This window comes from Orycteropus afer, unplaced genomic scaffold (assembly GCF_000298275.1).
Source record: "Orycteropus afer afer isolate SDZICR_OR568_19922 unplaced genomic scaffold, OryAfe1.0 scaffold00170, whole genome shotgun sequence".
NCBI classification, from domain to species: Eukaryota; Metazoa; Chordata; class Mammalia; order Tubulidentata; family Orycteropodidae; genus Orycteropus; species Orycteropus afer.
In genome coordinates, this window is record NW_006921757.1 from 963,036 (window position 1) to 987,894 (window position 24,859).

Here is a 24,859-nt window from a genome sequence, read left to right on the forward strand (position 1 = left end):
AAATAAAATTTTAAAAAAAATTAAGAAAAGAAGACATGCTAAAAGTAATGAATTCATGCCAAGAGTAGTAAGAGGCCTCTGAGGTCACGGAAACGTCCGCCCTCTTCACGGTAACACGGGTGCCAAAGCGTGGGAAAGGCTGCAAGTCTCCATTTGAGGGCCGAGTTCCTATTTCCAACCTGAGGAACTAAAACAGGCCCGTGCTTTCTGCCCTGCCCACAATGCATTGCTAGTGCAGTGGGCGACTTCCATTCCCTACTGAGACAATTACACTGAAAGAACCACAGCTGTCAAATCACCACAAAGAAAGAAAGAGCGGCTTTCTGAACATACACTCTATGTATACACGGTGATTACACCCCTCAGCTGTTGTGAGTACCATACCAAGAAAACTAAAGAAGCCTATCCAGCTCCCCAACAGGATGTGGCATCATTTCACCAAACCTGGTCACCAGGTCATCACTACAATTTTCTTCCTTCCATCTCCTTACTTTCCTTGCCATCCATTTCCTTCTTTACGTTTCTTCATTTTTAAAAAATAAAGAAAATGAAGAGTCAGAGGTGGCAGGAACCTGGCCTGATGGGGGAAGGCCAGGTGCTTAGCTGGCCCTCCGTCTTCACCATGCAGGAAAGGCTAGTCTGTCGGCCCCAAGGAGCTGTGCTCACAGCTACCTGCCAGGCAGAAAGGTATACCAGACACTACAGAAATGGTGACCTGGCTCAAGCCACTGACTTCTTTACTTGTAATTCATCTGGACTATCACTGGGGAAAGGGGACATCGTGAATCCCAAGTAAGGGGTGATGTGCACAGCCAGGAGTAGTCAGAAACCACCGAAGCTCTGTCAGGTTGAGCTTTAAAATAATAATGGAGGAGTCAAGCCAAAATGATTAATTTATGGTCTACTAGCTGAGTAAATCCCTCAGTTGAATCATTTTTATAAAGAAAACAAATTACAAATGCTGCACATTCTCAATTATGGAGCATAGCCCTAATCCAGACCTGTACCACCAGGGATATGGGCACAGGCTGCCTCGTGAAGTCCTTAACCAGCAGCCTACGATTGAGGCATTGACTGTATAAGGAATACAGCATGCTGGCACCAATCAGATGAAGCGATAAATAATTAGAATCCATCGCAGACCCCACCACACGTGAGTATGTCCCACTGTGGTGGCATGGATGTTGCTGTGATGTTGGAAGCTAGGCCACTGGTATTGCCAATACCACCAATGTCACCCACTGTGGGCAGGTTTCAGCAGAGCTTCCAAACTAATACAGATGAAGGAGAAGGAAGAGGAGCCTGGCAATCTCCTTCTGAAATAACCGGCCAGAGAGAACCCTGTGAATAGCAGCAGAACACTGTCTGCCATAGTGCCAGAGGTTGAACCTCTCATTGTAGAAGGCACTCCAGATACAACCGGGGATGACCTACTTCCTCAAAGCAGAGGAGACCTTAACGACGTTGATGGGATCTTCATGTGCTGACGTGGCATGACTCAAAATGAGAAGAAACAGCTGCAAACATCCGTTAACAATTGGATCATGGAATGATGAAGGATGATTCTAGTTATACTGGGAGTGGTCAAAAAATGAAATAGCATGCATAAAGATCAATATCCTGGGAATGAGTAAGCTGAAATGGAGTAGTATTGACAACTCTGGATTGGAAAATTCCATGTCTACTACACCTAGAATGACAAATTGAAGAGGAATGGCATCTCATTCATCAGCTGAAAGAATATTTCAAGATCTACCCTGAAATAGAATGCTGTCAGTCATGGGATAATATCCATATGTCCACAAAGACCAGTTAATATTACCATTATTCAAATTAACACTCCAACCACTAAAGCCAAAGATGAAGAAATTGAAGATTTTACTAACTTCTGCAGTCTGAAATTGACCAAACTTGTAGTCAAGACGTAATGACAATTACTAGTGATTGGAACGTGAAAGCTGGAAACAAAGAGGAAGCATTGGTAGTTGGAAAACATGACTTTGGTGATAGAAATGATGCCACAGATTGCATGATAGGATGTTTGAGACAAAAGACTTATTCATTGAAAATATTTTTTTCAACAACATAAATGGTGAATATACACGAGAACCTTGCTGGATGGAATACACAGGAATCAAACTGACTACACTTCTGTGAAACGAGATAATGGAAAAGCTCAGTATCATCAGTCAGAACAAGGCCAGGGACCCACTGTGGAACAAACCATCAATTGTTCATATGCAAGTTCAAGCTGAAGCTCAAGCAAATAAAAACAAGTCCACAAGAGCCAAAGTACAACCTTGAATATATTCTACCTGAATTTAGAGACTATCTCAAGAATAAATTTGATACACTGAACACTTATGACTGAAGACCAGTCAAGGTGTGGGGTGACATCAAGGCTTACATACCTGAAGAAAGCAAGAAACCAAAACCCACACCCATCGAGTCAATTCTGACTCATAGTGACCCTTTACAATAAAGTAGAACTGCCCCACAGGATTTCCAAGGCTGTAACTCTTTACTTCATCTTTCTCCCGTGGAGCAGGGGGTGGGTTCGAACAGCCAATCTTTTGATGTGGAGCTAAACGCTCTAACTCCTATGCTCCTAGAGTGCCATGAAGAAAGCAAAAGGTCATTAAAAAGACAGGAAAGAAAGAAAACATTAAAATGGATGTCAGAAGAGACCCTGAGACTTCCTCCTGAACGTAGAGATCTAAACTGAATGGAAGAAATGATGAAGTAAAAGAGCTGAACAGAAGCAGCTCGAGAAGACAAAGTAAAGATTTATAATGAAATGTGCAAAGGCCTAGACTTAAAAAACCAAAAGGGAAGAACACATTCAATATTTTTCAAGCTGAAAGAACTGAAGAAAAAAATTCAAACCTCATGGTGCAATACTGAAGGACTCTATGGGCAAACTACTGAACAACATAGAAATATCAAAAGAAGATGGAAGGAATACACAGTCACTGTGTCCAACAGAACTGGTTTGGTCAACCACTTCAGGAAGTAGCATACGCTCAAGAACTGACAGCACCAAAGGAAGAAGTCCAAGTTGCACTGAAGGCATAGGCGAAAACAAACCTCCAGGAACCGAAGGAATACCAACTGAGATGTTTCAACAAACAGACGGAACCTGGAAGTACTTACTCATTTGTGCCAAGAAATATGGAAGACGGCTAACTGGCCAACTAACTAGAAGATCCATATTTGTCCCAATCCCAAAGAAAGGTAAATCCAACAGAACACAGAAATTACCAAACAGTATCATTAATTTCACACACAAGTAAAATTCTGCTGAAGATAATTTAAAAACAGTTGAAGAAATACAGCAACAGCAAATTGCTAGATATTTGAGACAGATTCAGAAGAGAATGTGCAACAAGGGATATCACTGCTGATGTCACGTGGCTTAGAGCAAACAATACCAGAAAGATGTTTATCAGTATTTTATTGACCATGCAAAGGCATTCAACTGTGTGGATCGTAACAAATTATGGATAACATTGGGAAGAATGGGAACTCCAGAACACTTAATTGTGTTCATAGACCAAAAGGCTGTCATTAGAACAGAACAAGGGGATATTTGTTGTTATGTTATGTGCCATTGAGTTGGATCCGACTCATAGCGATCCCTCCTTGGGTTTCCGAGGCAGTATCACTACGGAAGTAGATTGCCCCATCTTCCTTCCGAGGAGTGGCTGGTGGGTTTGAACCGCCCACCTTCTGGTTAGCAGTCAAGTGCCTTTAGCCACTATGCTACCAGGGGATATTACACAGTTTAAAATCAGGAAAGGTGTGTGTCAGGGTTGTACCCTTTCACCATGCTTACTCTAACTGTAGGCTGAGCAAATAATCCAAGAAGCTGGACTACAGAAAGAAGAATGTGGCATCAGGATTGGAAGCACTAATTAACAACCTGTGATATGCAGATGACACAATCTTCCTTGCTGAGAGTGAAGAAGACTTGAAGCACTTACTGATGAAGATCAAAGTCCACAGCCTTCAGTATGGATTTACACCGCAACATAAAGAAAACAAAAATTCTCACAACAGGACCAACATAAAACATCATGATGAACGTAGAAAATACTGAAGCTGTCAAGGATTTCATTTGACTTGGATTCACAATCAATGCCCATAGAAGCAACAAAGAAATCAAACACATACTATATTGGGCTAATCTGCCATAAAAGACCTCTTTCAAGGTGTTTAAGAGCAAAGATGTCACTTTGAGGACTAAGGTGCGCCTGACCCAAGCCACGGTATTTTCAATAGCCTCAACAACAACATACACAGAGAAACAAAAGAAAAACGTACTTACTCTGTTTTAAAGCCTTGATTGGTGCTATGCCTGAAGTCTCACTTGATGTAGGACCCAAAATCTACATTAAATTGAGAAAACTAAAGATGCCAGGTGACAGGGAAACCATCTCCCTAGCTTAGAACTAACTGATGAACTTTCCACATCACTTCACATCCAAATGTGCCCTGTCTTTCTTAAGACCTTTAAGGGCCAGGGCCACCTCTTCTGTACAGATTATCCAGGCCTTAGGCTGATTCCCAACACAGGCCCACACCCAGGCACTGTGAACTGGCAAAAAGGCAAGACAGGACCTTTTCTTATAGGTTATGGGATTGGGAACAAGGAGGGGACATAAGCCAAACTGGGAACTGGTGCTACAGAAATGGACAAATAAGAATTATGGGTAGACAGAGAGCATCAGTCTATACGTGGGGAGCCAGGAATGCATCACTAAAAAGCCACTGAAAAGACCCATCAGGTATATAGCTAGAGGTAGGATTCTTGACAGAAAAACAAATCTGAAGGCAAGGAGCTGTGAGAGGGCTTGGTATGTCCATGGAATAGTGATAAGTTCTCTGTGACACACTGTGTGGAGGATGTGGTATGAGGTGAGGCTGGAAAGGGAGGCAAGGTCCTCACATGAAATTACAAAATCCCAGCTGCCTTGCTTTGCTTTTCGGGCCACTGAAGGTGTTAGTCTCCCTTCTGTAGGTACCTGGTGTCACCCATCTGTGACATGACGAGGACTCCACACACATAAAGCAAGTCTGGCAGTAATGTGAGCAATGGCGCAGACAAGAAGGAGCGGTGAAACGACTTAAGAGGTAGTTGCAATAATCAAAATGAGAGCTAATGAGCACAGAGATTAAACGAGAGGCACTAGACATAGCGTGCAAAGGAGCCTGTGGGAGGCAGGACTAAGGCTGCATCAGGAGGACCTGGGTACTGAGAAAAGCCTGGGGGGAGCGTGAGGAGGTTGTGGACTTTACCGTGTCCAGCCTGGAACAACGAGTGGGTGATGACAGCACTGACGCACAGGCAACAACAGAGGCGGCTAAGGCAGCCTGTGGGGGGGGAGCACAGGAAGCCATGAACTGCATTCTGGACCCAACAGATGTCAGCCATCCTCTGGAATCTGTATTTCAGGATCCAGCAGTCAGCAGATGGGATCAGAGAGAGAGGTCAGGAGTGAACATATGCAGAGGACAGAATCAGTGGCCTGGGCAGCAGCTGAATCCATCAGAAGGCACAGGGTCACCCAGAGGTGATACCCCTCCTGTCTCTGAAAGGCAGCTAGGATCTGTACAATTCACATCTATGTTAATCCAACACTGCCCAGAGACAAGTTCCTGTTACCCGACCAGTTATTCAAATCTGTGCTATTTCAACTTCACACATGAGTATGTAATCTTACCCTCATTAGACTGAAAGCAACTTGTGACAGAGATGGTATGTTATTCATCTTTATTTCATCTCCAAAAAGGTATCTAACCCAAACCAAACCAAACCAAACCAAACCCACTGTGCTGAGCCGATTCCAACTCATAGTGACCCTATAAGGACCGAGTAGAACTGCTCCATAGGGTTTCCAAGGTTGTAAATCTTTACGGAAGCAGACTGCCTCGCCTTTCTCCCACAGAGCAGCTAGTGAGCTTAAACCACCCACTTCCTGGTTAACCACTGTGCCATCAGGGTGCCTTAGAAGGCTTCCAGCCTATCTTACTTCTGAATGTAAGCTGAGTACCTAGTTGTAACAAAATACCCAACCATATACTCATGCATCTTCTGAAATGTAGGTGCCATGAGAACAGGTGTTTCTGAGGCTCTATCCCCAATGCCTAGGGCAAGGTTTGGCATAGAGTAATTGCTCAGTAAATATGTGCTGGATAAATAATGAGAATGCATTGATTTCATGAGGCCACCACTTATGGACTTCTTAGCACATCAACTGATTATACATGATCAAAGCTTCAGGGACTAGGTCCCAAAGGAAACAAATAGCAGCTACTTGATCTTTCTTGAACTGCTTATCAGCCCAGCCCAGCCTCATCCAACCCACTTACTGGAGCCAGAGGAGGTAAGAGAGCAAAGTTGCAAAGAATACCTTGTTCAAAAGGCTAGTTTTAGAAGAAAATTCCTGCCTATCTCAGCATGTCTGGGCCTAAAGCTCCCTCCAGCAGGACCATGCTAATGATTCATCAAGCCTGAATGAGACCAGCATGGCTCATCAAGAGCTCCTGCCAGGACTGAATTCTCCCAGGGTGTATCGTATTTCAAAACTCTGCTAATTATTGAAGAGAAGTGATGGAGGCACTGGGACGAAGATGGCCCCAAGACAGGGCAGCTTTTCCAACTGGACATCAGCACTCATTCTCTGAGGAAAGGAACAAGGAAAAGTGTAAGAGTGAGCCCACCGAGAAAAGTGGAAACGTGCTCTGAAAGATCAGTTCCTGGGAGAAGGGAGGGCATCATCTCCCAGGAGGAGTAATGGCAAAACGAATAAACATGAATAATGCAAGACACTGAGCACATGTGCATCCAGGCTGGCTTTGCATTCTCCCCAAGTGCAAGATATTCTGCACCTTACTGTCCAGTCCAAGCTCAAAAGAAATCTCTTCTCTGTAAACCAGGAAGTTCAACAAGTCCAGCCAAGAGCCCAACAGGGTAAGTGGCCAAGCAGATGAAGAAGCTAAATTGCTTTCCTACCATCATCATCTCCACATGTGAAAACATCAGAAGGATTGTCCATGCCAGCAATCCTTACAGGATAAAACTGCACCATTTTAGAAGATCTGAAAAGTTGCTAGAGAAGTGATGAGCCACGTGAAAGCAAAGAAGACAGTTTAGGTATCAATAAAAGAACTTGTTTCAGATCAGAGTAAAAAGCTTTGCTCAGATCTTAAACACATTACAACAAGGAGCTCCTACTTTATGAACTTATAACTGCCTGACCCCAATTATGAAGTTATAGCCTTTAAATATCAGTTCCATCAACCAGCTATAAAGAGTAGACAGGATCTAAACTTTAGAACCAGAATACATTTGTCCATGGTACCTTCTCCCATATGCACAATTAGTCATACCTGCTGGAAACAAACACTAGAGAAACTGGAGCTCCCTGCCTCACTTCACTGAACATAATAAAAACAGAGAGAAACCATGCAAACTCTGTGCTCTCAAACTGGACTTAACTTGTACATACTTCACAAGTATGTACAAACTACTGGTCTTCAAATATTTCCTTATTAGAAAAGTGGTATATACTATACTAATAAAGGCCCTTCCTCATAAGGAGCCCTGATGGTGCAGTGGTTAAGCACTTGACTGCTAACTGAAAGAAAGGTCAGCGGTTCGAACTCACCAGCCACTCTGTTGCAGAAAGATGTAGCAGTCTGCTTCTGTGAAGATAACATAAAGCCCTGGAATGCCTACTATGGGGCAGTTCTACTCTGTCCTATAGGGTCACTACACGTTGGAATCAACTTGATGGCAAGGGTTTTTGTATGGACCTTTATAGGAAGATGAAACTGTGAGGTGGAAAAAAAAAATTAAGAAAAGTTATTTCTTCCCCAGGTGAGCACCTCCGCGTCTCCTCTTGCTGTAGACTCCTCCACAACCTAAGATAGCCTGCATACTATCATCACAGAGCCAAAGCGCAAAAGAATCTATTCTGTCTATAAACCAGAAGGTATAGGAAGTTGGAAGATTTGCAATTCAGCACATTTTATAGGGTTTTTGGCACAAAAGGGTTATTTTTAAAGTGGGGGAAAAAAGCCTGTCCTCGCCCTACCCCCAAACACAGCTGAGCTGATTCAGCACAAATCTCCCCCTAAAATAAAATCCCAGTTTGCAGAGAATAAGCATGGAAAGTTCCAGCCCAAGGACGACGTTTCAGAAACCTAGCTGTGAAGATCAGGAGTGGGTGGCTTCAGACCAGCTGACCGCAAATCACGTTATAAATGCAAGAACTTTCACCAGAAAACGGAGCAGCCTGGGAGTCGAGGGAGGAGAGCTTTTAGCGATAAGCAAAGTAACAGAAGAGAATTACCCAGAGAGAGGAGAATCTGGAGGATTCTGGGAGCTGATACATTACTCCCCAAGGGGAGCACACAGAGGAGAGCCCAGGATGAAGCTGCGAGTTCGTTTCTTCATGTAACTGAGAGAGGCTTCTAAGAGGATGTGTGCATACGCACCATGCAAACACTACTATTCACCAAAGAGCTGTGTGCTCAGCTCAACATCCTAAACGGCCCCCAAAGCCAGAGGTACTTTTCTCACTTTGCAGAAAAAAAAAAAAAAAAAAATCCAAATCAAGACCTTATTATCAAAAAGAGCATTCAGGTGGCAGCAGGAAGAAAGCTGCCTTGCTGTCCGAGTGTCTCAGTCTTCTAGTGCAGCTACAGCAGAACTACCACAAGTCACACAAGTCAGTGGCTTTAACAAACAAACTTATTTCCTCACAGTTTAGGAGGCTAGAGTTCAAACTCAAGGTGGACAGCTCTAGGAGAAGGCTTTCTCTCTCGGTCACTCCGGAGGAAGGTCCACGTCTCTTCTGAGCTCTGCTCCTTGGCGGTCTTCTTATGGGTTGGCGTCTCTTCCCTCCACCTCTGCTTCTTTCCCTTGCTTATTTAATCTCTTTTATACTTCAAAAGAGATTGACTCAGGACACACCCCACACTCATCCTTCTCATTAGTGTAACACAGCCAACCATTTCCAAATGGATCATAACCACAAGCATAGAGGTTAAGATTCATACATATTTTAACCAAACCAAACCCACTGCCGTTGAGTCGGATCTGACTCATAGCGACCCCTCCTTGGGTTTCCAAGGCGGTGGTATCACTACCGAAGTAGATTGCCCAATCTTTCTTCTGAGGAGTGGCTGGTGGGTTCAAACCACTAGCCTTCTGGTCAGCAGTCAAATACCTTAGACACTACGCCACCAGAGCTCCCACACATACTTTAGGGGTGCACAATTCAAGCCCTAACATGAGAACAGCTGACCTTCCAGAAACAGGCAACTCCCGTCATTTCTGCGGATCACCTTCACCAGACGGGAGCTACTGACTGGAGGGGTTAAGGGTGGGACCACTCCCAAAACCCACAGGGCAAAGCCATCAAAAGTGACCGTATGGTCTTCAGTTCATGGGGACATATTCCTGTCCCTTTCAAGTGGGAGAACTCTTACCAGAAAAAAGCATGGTCAGAAATGACAAGTCATTCAAAACATCCCTCATTTTGGTGAATATATTCAGTCATTGATACAAGAAATTTACAGCCACAATTGATGGTAACAGATGGCACTGAGGAGGCAAGGACAAGCAACCACACATAAACCTGTCAGTTTAAATCACAAGGCACCCCAACCTCTGGGGCCTGTTTTGATCACTGATATAAAGGACTTTTCCACTGTGTGAGTGATTCAAATTAATATGAAATGAAAAATGTGGCAATGAGAAAGAAAATGTTTGTAAAAACTAAACCAAAATACATCAGAGATAATTAAGAACAGGAAGCCCCAGACTGCCAGCTTTGTACTTAACACAGCTGATTAAGTAACCCACCGCAAGACAGAACATACAAGGGTTTTGAAGGGAAAAGGACAACCCTGCTGAACAGTCAGGGAAGAGAGAGGGTGGAGGAGCCCTCGTCAGGAAAGCCCCGGGCCCTTGAGAAGCTCTCAGCAGCTGAGTGGAAAAGTGTTTCTGCTCAGGAGTGGTACTCCTGTACCTTCCACGATCTGTCCTTGGGCAGGTCAGCAAGCACCTTGAGTGTGCCTTAACTTCTCCCTGGCTCCAGGCCAACGAGATAAAAAAAAAAAAAAAGCAAAATCTGTCCTTTCCTTGTTCCCAGACTCACCCAGAACAGTCTCTCACCCAGGCCAAGAGACTGACAAGGAAGGAAAATCAAGTTTCAACGCTGGCTTAAGCAATGTTACCTACAACCTCACATTGTCCATGTTACTAAGAGCAGAACATGTAATCTGACAATGCTTTCTCTGAAGAACAATTTGATGAAACATCACTTCACGGGGACACCTCAAAGACTAATGAGATAATGTCTAGAGAGCTGAGCGAGCTCAGAAGCCTGATGTATGGTGCTATTACCACCCACTGATATCTGCTCAACAGGATAAGGCAGCTGAAAGAAGCCACTTCCTGTAACATGTAAGGTCTGTACTATAATCAAGAACCTACATTATCCTCAAAATTACCATGACTCTGGTTATCTACATACGACTCAGTAAATGGAACAGCGAAGCGGACCTTTCTAGATGCCCTTAAATTTAGCACAGCAATTAAAAACATAGGTGTCTAGGTAAAATGCTTAATTTCTATCAGTTTCAGTTTCTTTATCTACAAAAACAGATATATACATAATACATACATTTTCCAAGTAGAGGTGAAAATTAAGGAAATGTGAAAACAAAGCTTTTAACAAAATCAGTGCCTACCACACAGAGGGGCCTGAACAGATGACAGCTGTCACCTTTTAAGATGGAACAGGCAAAAGCCAAACCAAGCTCACTGCCACTGAGTCGGTCCCAACTCATAGCAACCCCCACTGGGCTTCCGAGGTGGCAAATCTTTACAGAAGTAGATCAGCCCATCTTCCTTCCACGGAATGCCTGGTGGGTTTGAACTACCAACCTTCTGGTTACCAGCCAAATGCCTTATTCACTATGCCACCAGAGTTCTTTATGTATATAAAATGTCTCAAAAAAAAGTAGCCTGTCTAGTTCACAACAAATTTGACTGGCATGAAAATCACAAAAAGGCAGCCACCTAATTACAAATGAACCACATCTCCCAAAGTTAGCTTAGAAACCAATTGTTTCATCCCACAGAAACCAGACTGTACCCAGTCACTGGGCAGCCAACCTGGCTCATAAGAGCACTCTAACCCTGAATGGAGATCATACCGTTACACATACTACCCACCACTCCACACCGACCAGCGAATTCTGAAATGTGAAGGCCATCTCTTTTGGCATCTTGCATATATGCTGAACTCAGCAAATCTCGTGGATCCTACTTCCACTGCCTTTTCTGCATCTTATGTGGGTGCACAGACTTCTCTACAGTCCTCAACCCCCGCAAAGTTAATTAATTTGGTAAAAAACATACTGAGTACCTACTGTGTACTATAAACTGTATTGGACCCTGGGGCAGTGAGCAAAACAGATGCAGGCCCTAATTCATGGACTCAACCTAACAAGGGAGATGGGCTTTCAAAATATAAGCTCTCAAATATATGATCACAAGCCATGAAAAAGAAATACAGGCTAAGTTATTGGAGGATGGTAGTCAGGGAAGGTTTCTTCCAAGAAGCTACAATTAACTTGGGTCTGAAAGAGAAACAGAAGGTAAATAGGGGAAGGGAAATGAGGATGAGGGAGAGCATTCCAAGGAGAAGAAACCGCAAGTGCAAAAGCCCTGGGGTGAACAGAAAATAACAAGTGTTGGGGAACATGTGGAGAAACTGGAACCCTCATCCTTTGCTGGTAAGAATGTCAAAAGGTACAGCCAGTATGGAAAAGTTTGGCGGTTCCTCAGAAAGTTAAACACAGAACTGCCGTAAAAAACTCAAAAACTCACTGCCGTTGAATTGGATCTGGCTCATAACGGCCCCTCCTTGGTCTTCCGAGGCAGTATCACTACGGAAATAGATTGCCCAACCATCCTTCCGAGGAGTAGCTGGTGGGTTTGAACCACCAGCCTTCTGGTTAGTAGTCAAATGCCTTAGGCACTATGCCACCAGAGCTCCCAATACAACCCAGCAATTCCACTCCTCGGTATGTACTCACAAGACCTGAAAGCAGGGACTCAAAGAAATACTTGTACACCAATGTTCCCGGCAACATTACTAGCCATAGGCAAATGGTGAGAACAACCCAAGTCCTCATAAACAGATGAACGGCCAGTGGGCTACCAGTCAGCCATAAGGAGAAATGACATCCTGACACATGCTGCAACATGGATGAACCTAAAACCCAGTGTGCCAAGCGAAGTCAGTCAGTCACAAAAGGACAAATATTGTATGATGTCACTGAAATGAGGTGCCTAGAATGGATAAATGTATAGAGACAAAAATTGAGCAGTGGGGACCAGAGGTGGGGAAGGGAAGAACAGGGAGTTAGTGCTGCAAGTGTTATGTTTCTGTTTGAGGTGATGTCAAACTTTTCACAATGGATAGTGGTGGTGGTGGCACAACACAATGAACAGCATCAGCGTCACTGAATTGTGTATTTTAAAACAGCAAATGTTTGTCATGTGTACTTTGCTGCAAAAAAAAAAAAAAGCCCTCAGGGTAGAAGGCGAGCATAATGCATAATGAAGGCCAAAGTGCTGGCCAGGCGGACAGTGAGGGAAGGGCTTGTATCTGAGAAGCAGGAAGAACCCCCACTATGCTGGGCTTTGTAGGCCACAGGCAGTGACGGGAAGCCATGAAACTCAATCAGTGAGGAGGACGGTATGATCCCCCCTCGGGAAGCTCCCTTTAGGTGCAAGAAGAGAGTCTAGAGTGGGCAGCTTGATTGTGGGGAGAACAGTAAGAAAGCCACAGAGGTGAGAACCCGGGGAGGAGACCTTTGAGAGCTAGAGCAGACCTGGTGAGGGACTGCGCGGCAGGAGGAAGGAAGAGCCTCACTCCAGAGCTTGGAGGAGAGCAGGGTTTCTGACAGGATCGGGAGTTCAGTTTGGGATCTGCTAGATTTCTAAGTCTGCCCCAAATCCTCCACACCTCAGAAGCACAGCCTCAGTTTTGAAAAGAGAACAGCCTAAAGTAATCAGGATTGGCAATAACCCACCAAATGATTTATAGCCTATAACTTCCCAAAATCTGCATTTATCAAGAAAATTGCCCAATATTAAGTGTCTGGGAAAAAAAAAAAAAAAAAAGCCAGCCTAATACCTGAGACAAATTGAATGGCTTGAAACCCACACAAAGGCAGCTGCTTAGTTACAGGTCTGTCACATAGCCAAAAGTTTGCTTACTAAGCAGAAATGGTGAGAAAACAAGTCACGGAAGTCAGAGATAAGACAACCTGGCCTAAGCATCTATTCCAAAGGTCTGTGATGCTTCCATGCACACTGGCTCCTTGCAAATGCACCTCTTCTATTTGACCTTCAATTGGCCAAACAAGTCCCAACTTTGAACAAATGGTTCCCATGGTGATAGAAATTCTGCAATTAAGGGACAAGAGTTAGAGGAGTGATACATTTGTCTTTTGTAAATGCTGTATTACACAGAGAAAAAAATATTTTGAGACTTTACTTAGGTATAATTGGAGAGAGTTGGTAATGGTAAAATTAACTTGATTCTACTGAAAGCAAAATGACATAGCCTCCCACGTCCTTGCTTCTTATGGGCTGACCTCTAAGCATTAAAAGAGAAAACAAGAAAAACAAATAAAACCAAACCACAGAAAGAAACCCCTCCAGTGGTTAGAAGAGCACTGTAGCTCTGGTTCTGTTAGGAGGTCATCACTCATACATCTCTGTCACACACATTCTGGAAAACTGAAAGACAGGATGAACTTACTATGGATTCCATTTCTTTACTACACATGAAGAGTTCCTAAAGAAATAAGCCAGAAAGATCTTTACCAAGAATGCTCCTTAGTCAAGACCTTAGTGGAAGAACAGATGGCAGGATGGCCATTCAGGCAACCTCGGTTATGGGATCCACAGGTGTGAGCACACGTGGAGACACACACACACACACACACACACACAATCCCTTTAGCATGAGCATGTCCTCACTGTGTGGAGCTGAAGCCCTAATGCCACATCCAACCAGCGAACACCCACACCTGTCCAATGGGCTCAATCAGGCAGTAAAGTCAGAACTGACAGCAATGGGAAAACACCCCAGAGCTCTGATGCCAGTCTGCTTAGCTGCACATTAATTTACTTGTCTTGACCTCAGAGTCCATAACGAACCAGAAAAAGCAGGGCTTTGTTAGAGTCTATACAGAAGCAGTACTATGCAACAAAACCAAACCACACACCTCCCTGGCACCTGGAGAAACATGACAGATTACGATCATCCTGGATCTGCTGAGTAACCCAGGAGGGAGGGCAGGCGTCTAACATTTCCAGTTCACAAATGAGGAAACAAAGGCTCAGAGAGGTTCATGGGTGCCTCTCTCTCTCAGTGTCTCTCTCTCTCTCTCTCTGTCTCTCTCTCTCTCTCAGTGTCTCTCTCTCTCAGTGTCTCTCTCTGTCTCTCTCAGTGTCTCTCTCTCTCTGCCATTGTCGAGTCAGGTCTGACTCACATCGACCCCTCCTTGGGTTTCCGAGGCAGCATCACTACAGAAGTGGATTGCCCAACCTTCCTTCTGAGGAGTGGCTAGTGGGTTCTAATTAAGGCATTTAGGCAGAATTAAATCTCGGGAGTGAATTTCCACAACTAGACTAGAGACCGGCAAGTCCAACAAAACATCTGAGTCATTTACTTTCAATCTTCTCTCTCTGTATTCTAGAAGCCCCTCAGAACTGTCATATTAGGGACTATCTGGGAAGGTCAACTAAAAGTCGGGGCAGAGAAGAGGCTTTTACCTCCATCATCTTCCTCCCGCTGTGACAGGCTGCCTGCATCGACTGCTGTGCACACAGCCACCCGGGCACTGTGCTCCCTCTTGGTGCCCATCACTCCCTATGTGCCACGCTGAACAGCTGCAGAGGTCTGAAGGGAATTTGCAAAAATTTGCACGAATGTGCTAGCCGGCCCCGAGGCAGCAATTGCCCTGCGGGTCCCAGCGCCAGAGCACACGGGTGTTCGGTGCCAGAGCTGAGGGGCCCAGAGGACAGGCAGTGGTCTCAGGTGGCCAGTCAGGGAAAGCACTGCATCAGGGAAGTTCCGGGCCGGCAGAGCTGAGCTGCACCCTACTCCCGACTCAGGGAGACAGTAGTCATCATTTATACAATGTCACCATGGGGGACAAAACTTGGGCTCAGCACAAACAGAATCTAATCAACACTGCCGCAATAGAAGCAGTACACAAGGCTTCTCCCACTAAGCAGAAACCTAACCGTTTCAGAATGGCCACCATCTTGACACCTGAGGTCAGTCCTTTTATCCTAACATGGAGGGACGTACAAAGGCCTGGCACACAGCCCATGACGGCAGGGCCCTGGGCTAACCTGTCAGGATCATTCAGCAGCTGCAGCAATAGCCTGTGGCCCACGTTTGTTCCAGGAATGAAGCAGAATGCGGGTAGGGTCCTGTTTGAAGAAACCAACTGTTTCGTTGGTTTGCTATAACACGTACCACAGACTGGTGGCGCCACTCCTTCCAAAGTGCTGTGGGAGAGATCTCAGCAGACATCTACCCTTGGGAGGGAATTCCTTATTTGTCTGTATGCTATTGTTTATGAGCCAGTAAATGAGTGATATGATATCAACTTGGTGAAATAGAGATGTCAGACATTAGATCAGATAACAGGAGATCTAGAAATTGAAAGAGGCTTAAAGCCATCACTCGCACTACACTTCATGAATGAATACAGCATTCTGTCAAGTTTTATACGATGACAAATGAGCCTATTCTCTGAAGGAACCTGAGGAGATATTTTCCTCATTTTAGGGAATCCAGTTTGGTTTCTCTACCTCAAAATTAGCAATTTCATCTTATACCCAACTTCAAAACCTTTTGCCACAATTTATCATCCTACTATCATCCTAGTATGACTGGTATGTAATCAAATTGGTTATATTTATATTTATGATACACTACTGTGGCATTAGTTCAAAAGCCAGAGCCTTATCCACCTTGTAACATCACAACAGTTTTAAACTCTGCATTTAGGTAAAGGATACTAAGATGGCTTTACCATGTGTGTTAAGGCCACACACACAGGCCAATGTCCCCATCCTTCTAAAGATACAATAAAAACCAACCCCACTAAAGCAAAGTAAGCAAAAGATGACTCACAGTCCCTTCCTGAATCGATTTTCTTCAATTACTACCGAAGGGACCATCTCATTCGTTTTCTCTGTTCATCCAAGACACAGAGAACACCCAGGACATTCAAGGTGGGGAGATCAGGAAGAGTAAGGGGATGCTCAGAGGCTCACCCTCTCAGAAGGGCAAATTCTGCAGCCGGTTGCCAGACATTCTGCTATACCCAGGAACACAAAGAAAGGCACTCGGGGGCCTCTGACTATTGTGCCAGGCTAGACAGTCAATGTGCCACACAAAAATCCCACTAGACTACAGGGATGCCATGCACCCCTTCCCACAAAAGGCTCTACCGCACCTACAGTACAGGCTGCGGTGACTCTTACAGGCCAGCAGTAAGAGGTGACACTCACACCATGCTGCGTCTGAGCAAGCATGTTCCTCTTCCAGGAGGGCCCTCAGCCTACGGCCAGGCCAGTCCTCAGAAGGAGGGAAGTTAGAAAAAGCAGCAACTTGCCCTCACTAGCAAACCCCATCACACCAGACTTTTAATGGAGGTGGCTGCAAAGAAGGGAGCCCAGAGGATGGAGCTCAGAGCAAGATGCAATTACTGGAAGTGGAATGGACTTGGGCTCAGAAAGAGCATGCCTTGAGAGCTCTGGCGATCACACTGTGCTCAGGGCCCCGACTGTAAAGCTCTCCCAAAGGACACCACTTCCTGATACACAGGTATACTCCACTTCATATTGAGGTAATCTTGCCAGCCGCAGTGGAGGGTGCCATGTGCTGGGCCCTAGGACTCACTCCCAAGCAGAGGGCCCACTTGAAGAACCTCTCCACAGGAGAAGATCAAGTCCCACCATTTGAAAACATGCCTCTGTCATCACTTACCTTCTTCCCAATAAGCTTCTTTCGAAGGAATTCCCGGGCCTCAAACATATAAGGAATGTCATACAGGGGACGTAGCCTCTTGTTCTTATCCTAAAAGCAAAATAAAATATCACATCAAAGATGAGTGAAACCAAGTGAACACCTTCAGCCGCACAAGCTACTGGAATTAATCTCCAATTTGCTCTCTCTCCCCCAGCATCACAAATACGAAAGAAATACTAGAGTAATGACTGAGAAATAAGTGATAAATATTTGCTTGAAATGCTTTAGAGGGAATAGGATTTTTTTTTCACAAGCCAGGCTCAAAAATAAGCAATGGAATGCCTGTAATCACCCAAACCAGAAATGGCCTAAATGCTCATGAACAGGGCAACGATGACATAAATTGTGGTAGAGGGGAAGTTCAAGGGGTCCCAGTGGAGCAGGGGTTAAGTGCTCGGTTACTAACCAAGAGGACAGTGGGTGGAACCCACCAGCCACTCTGTGGGAAAAAGATGTGGCAGTCTGCTTCCGAAAAGATTACAGCCTTGAAAACCCTATGGGGCAGTTCCATTCTATCTTATAGACTCATTCTGATTTGGAATCAACTCAGTGGCAACAGGTTTGGACAGAAGCAACTTAATAAGTATCAGGGCCCTTCCAATACTTATAGCTATTCTACAAGTACAATTCTACCACTCCATAAGCATTTACTGGACACTTAACCAACTATTAGCCCCTTACAAAGCACTCTATAAATAGAGAAGTTATAATCCTGGACTAAAAATAAAGTCTTGCAACCTAACACAGTAATAGAAGAAATCCTACAAAAATGAAGTAGTTAGCAACACAGAGCAGGTTTGATTAAGTGCTGAATTATGTGATACAGACTGGGGACTAAGTGCAATGAGAGTTCAGGAAAGTGGAAAGAAAGAAATAATCAAGGAAGGCTTCATTGACAAGGTGGGACTTAACATGAATTTGCAGGATAGAAAAGAACTAGGAAGAAAATTAAGGGTTGGAAGAAAAACAGAACAAGTGAAAGAACGAGGCATGAATAAATAATATTTTCACACACACGTGCGTGCACACACACGCACACACTTCCTTAACTGTCTCATGGGCCCCTGACTCTTCCTAAAAGACTTCAGTGCTCTAAGCAATGTAGCTCTGAGGTGATGAGGCAGGGTCTCGAAGAAATGACAGGACAGAAACTGACGGGAGGTGGGAGCCCCGTGAAGCAATGACTAAGCAGGAAATGACAATGGAATGGTATGAGGACAAAGGAGGGCGAATCGAAGGTTCTGAGTGATGATGACAGGCCTAAGTCAAGTTTGCCTTTTGGTGGAGAATGCACAGGGCACAGGGTGTGTACAGGAAATGAGAACTTGGCTTCTCTAACGTACTCTCCCACAAAGCTGTACATTATTTTTACGCAAACAACAGGCACTTTCTATGCTTGTTTGCCAACTACTTCTTCCCCCCAGGAGGTATTTCTGTAAGTGATGCTATGTCGATTATTTTTTGCAGGTTGTGGTTAAAAAAAAAAAAAAAAAAAAATTTAGCATAGTATGATTAAAAAAATACCTCGGGAGAGGAGGTGGTTAGCAACAGACCTGGAAGGCACTTGTTATTTGCATAAAAACACAACACATTCCATGAGAGTAGAGACCTTGTCCATTTTTGTTTTTCTCTGTGTCCCCAGAGCCAAGCACAATACTTCCTTCCAACGACACACTCAATAAATACTAGCTGAAGTAACTACAGAAGAAACATACAGCAAAGATGAAGTATGCTGGGAGAACAGGACTTGGTTTCCAGGCAGGGGCTCTCCAGCAGAGTGGGAAAAACACACAACAAGAAAAGCAAGGACTAACCCCTATCTAGATACAAGCCATTCCTTCCCCGTCCTGTGCCACTAGCCTACCTAGTCCCAATTCTCAATCTATTATGTACTCGCCCTCCTTTGTCCTCTTATCTACTCCACTGTCAGTTCCTGCTGAGTCATTGCTTCACCAGGCTCCCACATCCTGTCAGTTCGTATCCATCCCCGCTCCTGTCATTTCTTCAAGACCCTGCCTCATCACCTCAGAGCTACACTGCTTAGAGCACTGAGGTCTTTTGGGAAGAGTCAGGGGCCTATGAGACAATTAAGAAAATGTATCTGACAAAACAAGCTACCTTTGCATAATCCATTCTATACTAAAAAAAGTTCATACACTGGGCTGCTAAAAGAACTAACAGATCTGTCCTGGAGGAAGTGCAGCCAGAATGCTCCTTGGAAGCAAGAATGGCCAGACTTCGTCTCACCTATTTTGGTCATGTTGTAAGAAGGGACCATTCCCTGGAGAAGGATGTCATGCTTGGTAGGGTGGAGGGTGGAAGAAAGAGGGGGAGGCCTTCAACGAGATGGATTGATACGGTGGCTGCAATGATGGGCTCAAGTATAGCAGGGATTGTGGGGCTGGCGCGGGATCGGGCAGTGTTTCGTTCTGCTGTGCATGGGGTCGCTATGAGTCGGAAACGACTCGAGGGCACTTAATAACAACAACAATAACATTATTATTATTATTTTTAAAAAGGCAACTACTTCCAAATAAAGAACCTTCATCATTTTAATACTCTGCTCTTATTTTATCTTAATGACAACTACTGGATCAAGGGACTCAAAATAGTTTCCTTCCAGACTCTAACTAAGCCTTGGTGTCCAGAAAACATCATTTAAACATTTCAATTCTTTGATATCGCCAAGATCTCTTCAGAGAGTGTAGCTAATTCTTCAGTTACAATGAAGGCTAAGCTTCCCATTCATCATCCACCTGTCTTCTACTTCGTCTGGTTCGGGGGGGGGAAAAAAAAACAGTGTCATTCGAGTGCTGCTATAGGAAGCCAAGGCAACCACAGAAATGAAGGGGGGTCTCACTCCTCCCCCAGATAGTGTCTATATGGGAATCCACATACTCTGAGGAACCACTTGGATGGTCCAGCTCCCACCACGTCCTGGGTTATCATGATCACTGGCCTACACACTGTCGGTTTTTCTAACAAGTGAATATGACCCTCAAGAAGAGACTCCTTAAAGGAACAATAACACTGAGGTTTTCTCATTAAAGGAAATAACAAGGAAAATGGACCATGTAAGAGTTGCCAGTGCTAGAAAGAGTGCTGGATAACTCCAGAGACAGATGTGCAGGATAAAGGACTTCTACTAAACGCCCTGAAAGCAAAACAACAACAGTGGATCACAAGTCAGAGGGTTACTGAGGAGCCAAGCTTATAAGCCCTAAAATCGAGTTCATGACAACACTCAATGATACAGTAAGAATGCATGCTGGATAGAAGTTGCTAAGTGTCAGTAACAAACAGGATTCCTAATAAAGACAAAATCAATGGTGAACAGAACCAACCCTCCAGAATAAAGTACCACCAATATATGCATATTCACCAAGCAGGAGAAGACAATCCATTTACAAAACGACTGAGTAATGACATAAGCCTAAGTGAACATTGTTTAAATCAATTGAACAAAATATCGACATTTAACTTCCATAGCATTATGATTTGCCACAGAACCTAAATTTCTGAATTTCTATGGATCACCATAGAGGTAACAAGGGAACGTCAGTTGCTGGAACTCAAAAACTAAATGGAAGTCCAAAGACACTGTTCCAACAAGCATCCATTGATGGGCAGCGATGAAGGGCACCTGAAGGTGTGGGAAAGGCTGTCTAACCAAGAATTTGTTCAAAACCCTCCCACAGGACTGGGCCATGCCAAAATATACTCAAGAAGATGAAGGAAAACAAACACCCCAATAAAGAACAGGGCAACTCCAGAGTCTCATTCTGTGTCTCTCATGATGCTGGGAATAAACTAATAGCACAAGCAGGAAACAGGCAAAAACACAATGATCTTGTTACTCTAAGCCTTCAGAGCTGGTAGCTATTGACATCTGCAAACATCTTACAAGAGAGATATTAGACGTCCCCAAGAAACCACAAAATAAAAGCAATTCCTCCAAATTACCAGGTACATAAAAGCCTTTGAAATCTCTAAGAGGCAATTGAGGTATGGAATGTATTCCGAGAAAACAAGACTTGAGCTGAATCTTGCCTGCTAAGAGGGACTGTCAAGTTTAGATTTTAATTTACATAGAAATATTTTTTAAAAAATAAAAATAGAAAAGAATGCTTGTTTTATCTGGTGGGCGGATAATACACAAACCAGTATGTGCCGTAATCACTGTTCAGCCTGAGAGATGCACTGTATGTAGGCCCTGCAGTGACTCACATTAGAGATGGGAGTGATAATGCCAGTCATCTGGACCTCTCACCAGCTTGGGAGGGGTCCCCGACTCCCACATCTCAGCATCTGAAGATGCTCTTGGCATTGCTACAGGAAGTTATTTTTGGTTGATCGCACTTCATGATGGAGATGCTGGTCCATGCTCACGTGGAGAGAATGGAAGGACCGCCAATCAAATCCTTTTTCTCAACTCCTGTTCAGGCCTAGTTTCATCTAGACTATCTTTAAAAGCTTTAGTGCAAAAAATGTAATGACTTTGACATAGTGTAGGACTTCTGAAACCATGCTAAATAAACACATATATTGGAAGGATGGGGGGTTCGGGGAAGGGGGATATAGCTCCATTAAAATTTTAAAACTCTCCACTGAAAAGACATCATGAACAGAGTGAAAAGTCACAGGCACTTGGCAGGTGATTGGTGAAATGGATAAAGAAAGAATAGAGCAGGGTGAGAGAGAACCAGGGTGTGAGCCACAGTATCATTAAATGTGACCAGGGAGGCTTCATTGAGAAAAGTATATCCTAGAAAAGACTCAAGCGGTTACGGAATGTAGTGGCATGAAGGAAGGCAGAGGAAGCCCACGCAAAGGCCTTAAGTTAAGAGCAGCCTGGTGGGTTCAAGGAACAGCAAAGACACCATCGTGGCCAGAACACACTGAATGGAGTGGCAGGAGATGAAGACATACAACTGAACTGTATTTAAAAGGATCACTTTGGCCACTGTGTTGAGAACAGACACTGTAGCAAAGAAGGGGTAGAAAAAGGGAGATCAATTAGAAGGTTATTACTGTAATCTGGGCAGGATTACATCAGAGAGGGAGGTAAGAATCTGGAAACATTCCGAAAGTAGATGGGCTGCGAAGTGTGAAACAAAGGTAAGAGGCAAGGATGACACCAAGCTTTGACTTTTGAGCAACTGCTGAGGCGTGGCTACCCGAGAAGGGAAGACTGCGTATAGAGCAGACTACAGGGAGGAGGGTGACAGCAGGAGGTCAGTCACATGCATGCGGAGCTTCAGCTGTCCGTCAGACATCCAAGTGATGTTGACCGGACATCCAAGTGATGTGAACAGACACATGGGGAGTCCGGAAGAAAGGTCTGAATTGGACGATACGTGTGGAGGTGGTTAGCATACAGATGGTTATTTAAAGTCAAAGGGCTGAAAGGACAAGGGCTGAGTCCTGAGGCTACTAACATTAAAAGGGGATGGAAGCAGAGAAGGAATCCTCAAAGGAGATTGAGAAGGCGTAATCAGTGAGGTGGGTCAGAAGAAGCCAGAGTGTTTATGTACTGGAAGCCAAGGGAAGAAACTGAACTAAGGAAGGAGTGACCAACTGCCTCAAATGCTACAGAGCAAGCAAAGCACGGCTCACCGGTGACTGGAGGAGAACAGTGCTGGTGAAGCACTAGAAGCAGACGCCTGACTGTAACGTGGAATGGGTCCTCGAGGGAATGGGGAGAGAGAACTCTAGAAAGCGGGTGACTGCATCACTCACAAGCTGTGTCATAAATAAGTGCCACGAGATTATGTGACAGCCAACAGGTGAAGCAGGGTGAAAAGGTGTTTTATTTTCCGTTTTAGATGGGAGAAATAACAGGCAAGGATTCAGAGGTGGAATAATGTGGAAGAAAGAAAGGAGAGACCTACTAAAGTAACGTCCTTCAACAGGGACGGGGTGTGGCTTTAAATAGGGCACCTACAGCTCTCCAAAGGCACTCTGGTGGTGTAGAGAGTAAGGCATCTGGCTGCTAACCAAAAGGTTGGTGGCTCAAACCCACCAGCTGCTCCGTGGAAGAAAGATGAGGCAGTCTGCTTATATAAAGGTTTACAGCATTAGAAACCCAATGGGGGTCACTATGAGTCAGAATCAACTTGATGGCAGTGAGTTAGTTTGTAAGGGATCCTCATGGTGCAGTGCTTACAGTGCTCAGCTGCTAATCACAAGGTCAGTGGTTCAAAGCCAACAGTTGCTCTGTAGGAAAAAGATGAGGCATTCGGCTTCAGTAAAGATTTACAGCCTTGGAAACCCCGTAGGACACTGCTTTATAAGGCTGCTATAAGTGGAATTAACTCGATGGCAATGGACTTGGTTTTATCCCAAAACCTACTCCTGCCAAGTCGACTGATTCACAAAGACCCCTATCAGCATTGAGATATATCATCTTCTCTATGGAGCTCTGGTGGCAGTGCCTAAGGCACTTGACTGTTAACCAGAAGGCTCCCGGTTCAAACCCACCAGCCACTCCTCAGAAGGAAGGTTGGGCAATCTACTTCTGTAGTGATACCCACCTTGGAAACCCAAGGAGGGGTCGCTATGAGTTGGGTCCAACTCAACGGCACCCAACAACAACAACAACGTCTAACTATGAGCCAGAATCGACTCAGTGGCAAGAGGTTTGGATTTTGGTTTATAGCTTATCTGGAACCCTGGTGGTGCAGGGTTTAAATGTTCAGCTGCGTGGCAGTAGCCACCAGCTGCTCTATGGGAGAAAAGACCTGGCAGTCTGTTCTCTACAATCGAGGGAACTCACTGGAGCTGTTCTGCTCTATCATGCAAATCTCCCAACATCACACAACAACACAGCTCATCTACTTGAGTGAACCCCCCAGAGGCGCCTCAGAAGAAAGGACTGGTGTTTTTTTTAAATTGTGCAATTCAACTTTTTATTTTAGTAAAATCAGAATATACACAGTACACGCTACACACTAGCATCTAAACTAGCAAGCAATTACTAAGGCCACAGTGACTTGAGGTGCAATCTTTACAATCAGCAAGTTTAAATCCATTCTCACATTTTTGAAACTGTATTAAGTGAAATACTGCTTGCAGAGAAACTTTGCTCTAATGCTATCGCTGAATGTACAAGTCACTGGTTATGGAGTACCACAAAGATAACCACACATTTGAGGTTTGCAATGTGCCAGACATTCACTGGGGTGGGGGTAGGAGTGGGGCAAACAAAAAAAACAGGACTAAACAAAACTCACACAAAAAACATCTAAGAATCTGGACACTTTATATCAGTGTTGTGAAGTGTTTCATTAATATCTTAAGACAAGTATATCAAAACCTTGGCATGTTTTAATTGCAAGCTGACGATTTTGTTTTTACTAACATTAGAAAGGCATGGCTACACTGCTAATGCCAGATCTGCTGAATTTGACTTAAGAGGTTAATATGACTTAACATTAAAAGCTCATAATACCCCCACCACGCGATCGGCAGCCTAAACAACTATGAGACCAAACGAACTAGATGGTGCCCAGCTACTACTGTCAACCACTCGGAGGGCCATCTGCGTAGGAGATCCAGGATAGAAAGGGAGAACAATGTGGAACAAAATTCAAAATCATTTGGGGAGAAAAGGGCAGGGGGGACACCAGGTTTGCTGGTCTGATAGAGCCTGGTGGAACCACTGAGACTATGGCCCCTAGCTGCCCTTCAGGTCTGGAATTGAATCTACACCT

General features: G+C 44.4%; 1 protein-coding gene across 1 annotated transcript in view; it reads right to left on the reverse strand.

Annotated features, from left to right (window-relative positions):
• The window catches only part of SND1 (staphylococcal nuclease and tudor domain containing 1), a 573,924-nt gene that overhangs the window by 349,337 nt on the left and 199,728 nt on the right, over positions 1–24,859 (reverse strand). The window contains exon 11 of the mRNA XM_007946735.2: positions 17,106–17,195. Within this exon, the coding sequence (XP_007944926.1) occupies positions 17,106–17,195 (90 nt within the window). The remainder of the gene's footprint in view (positions 1–17,105; positions 17,196–24,859) is intronic.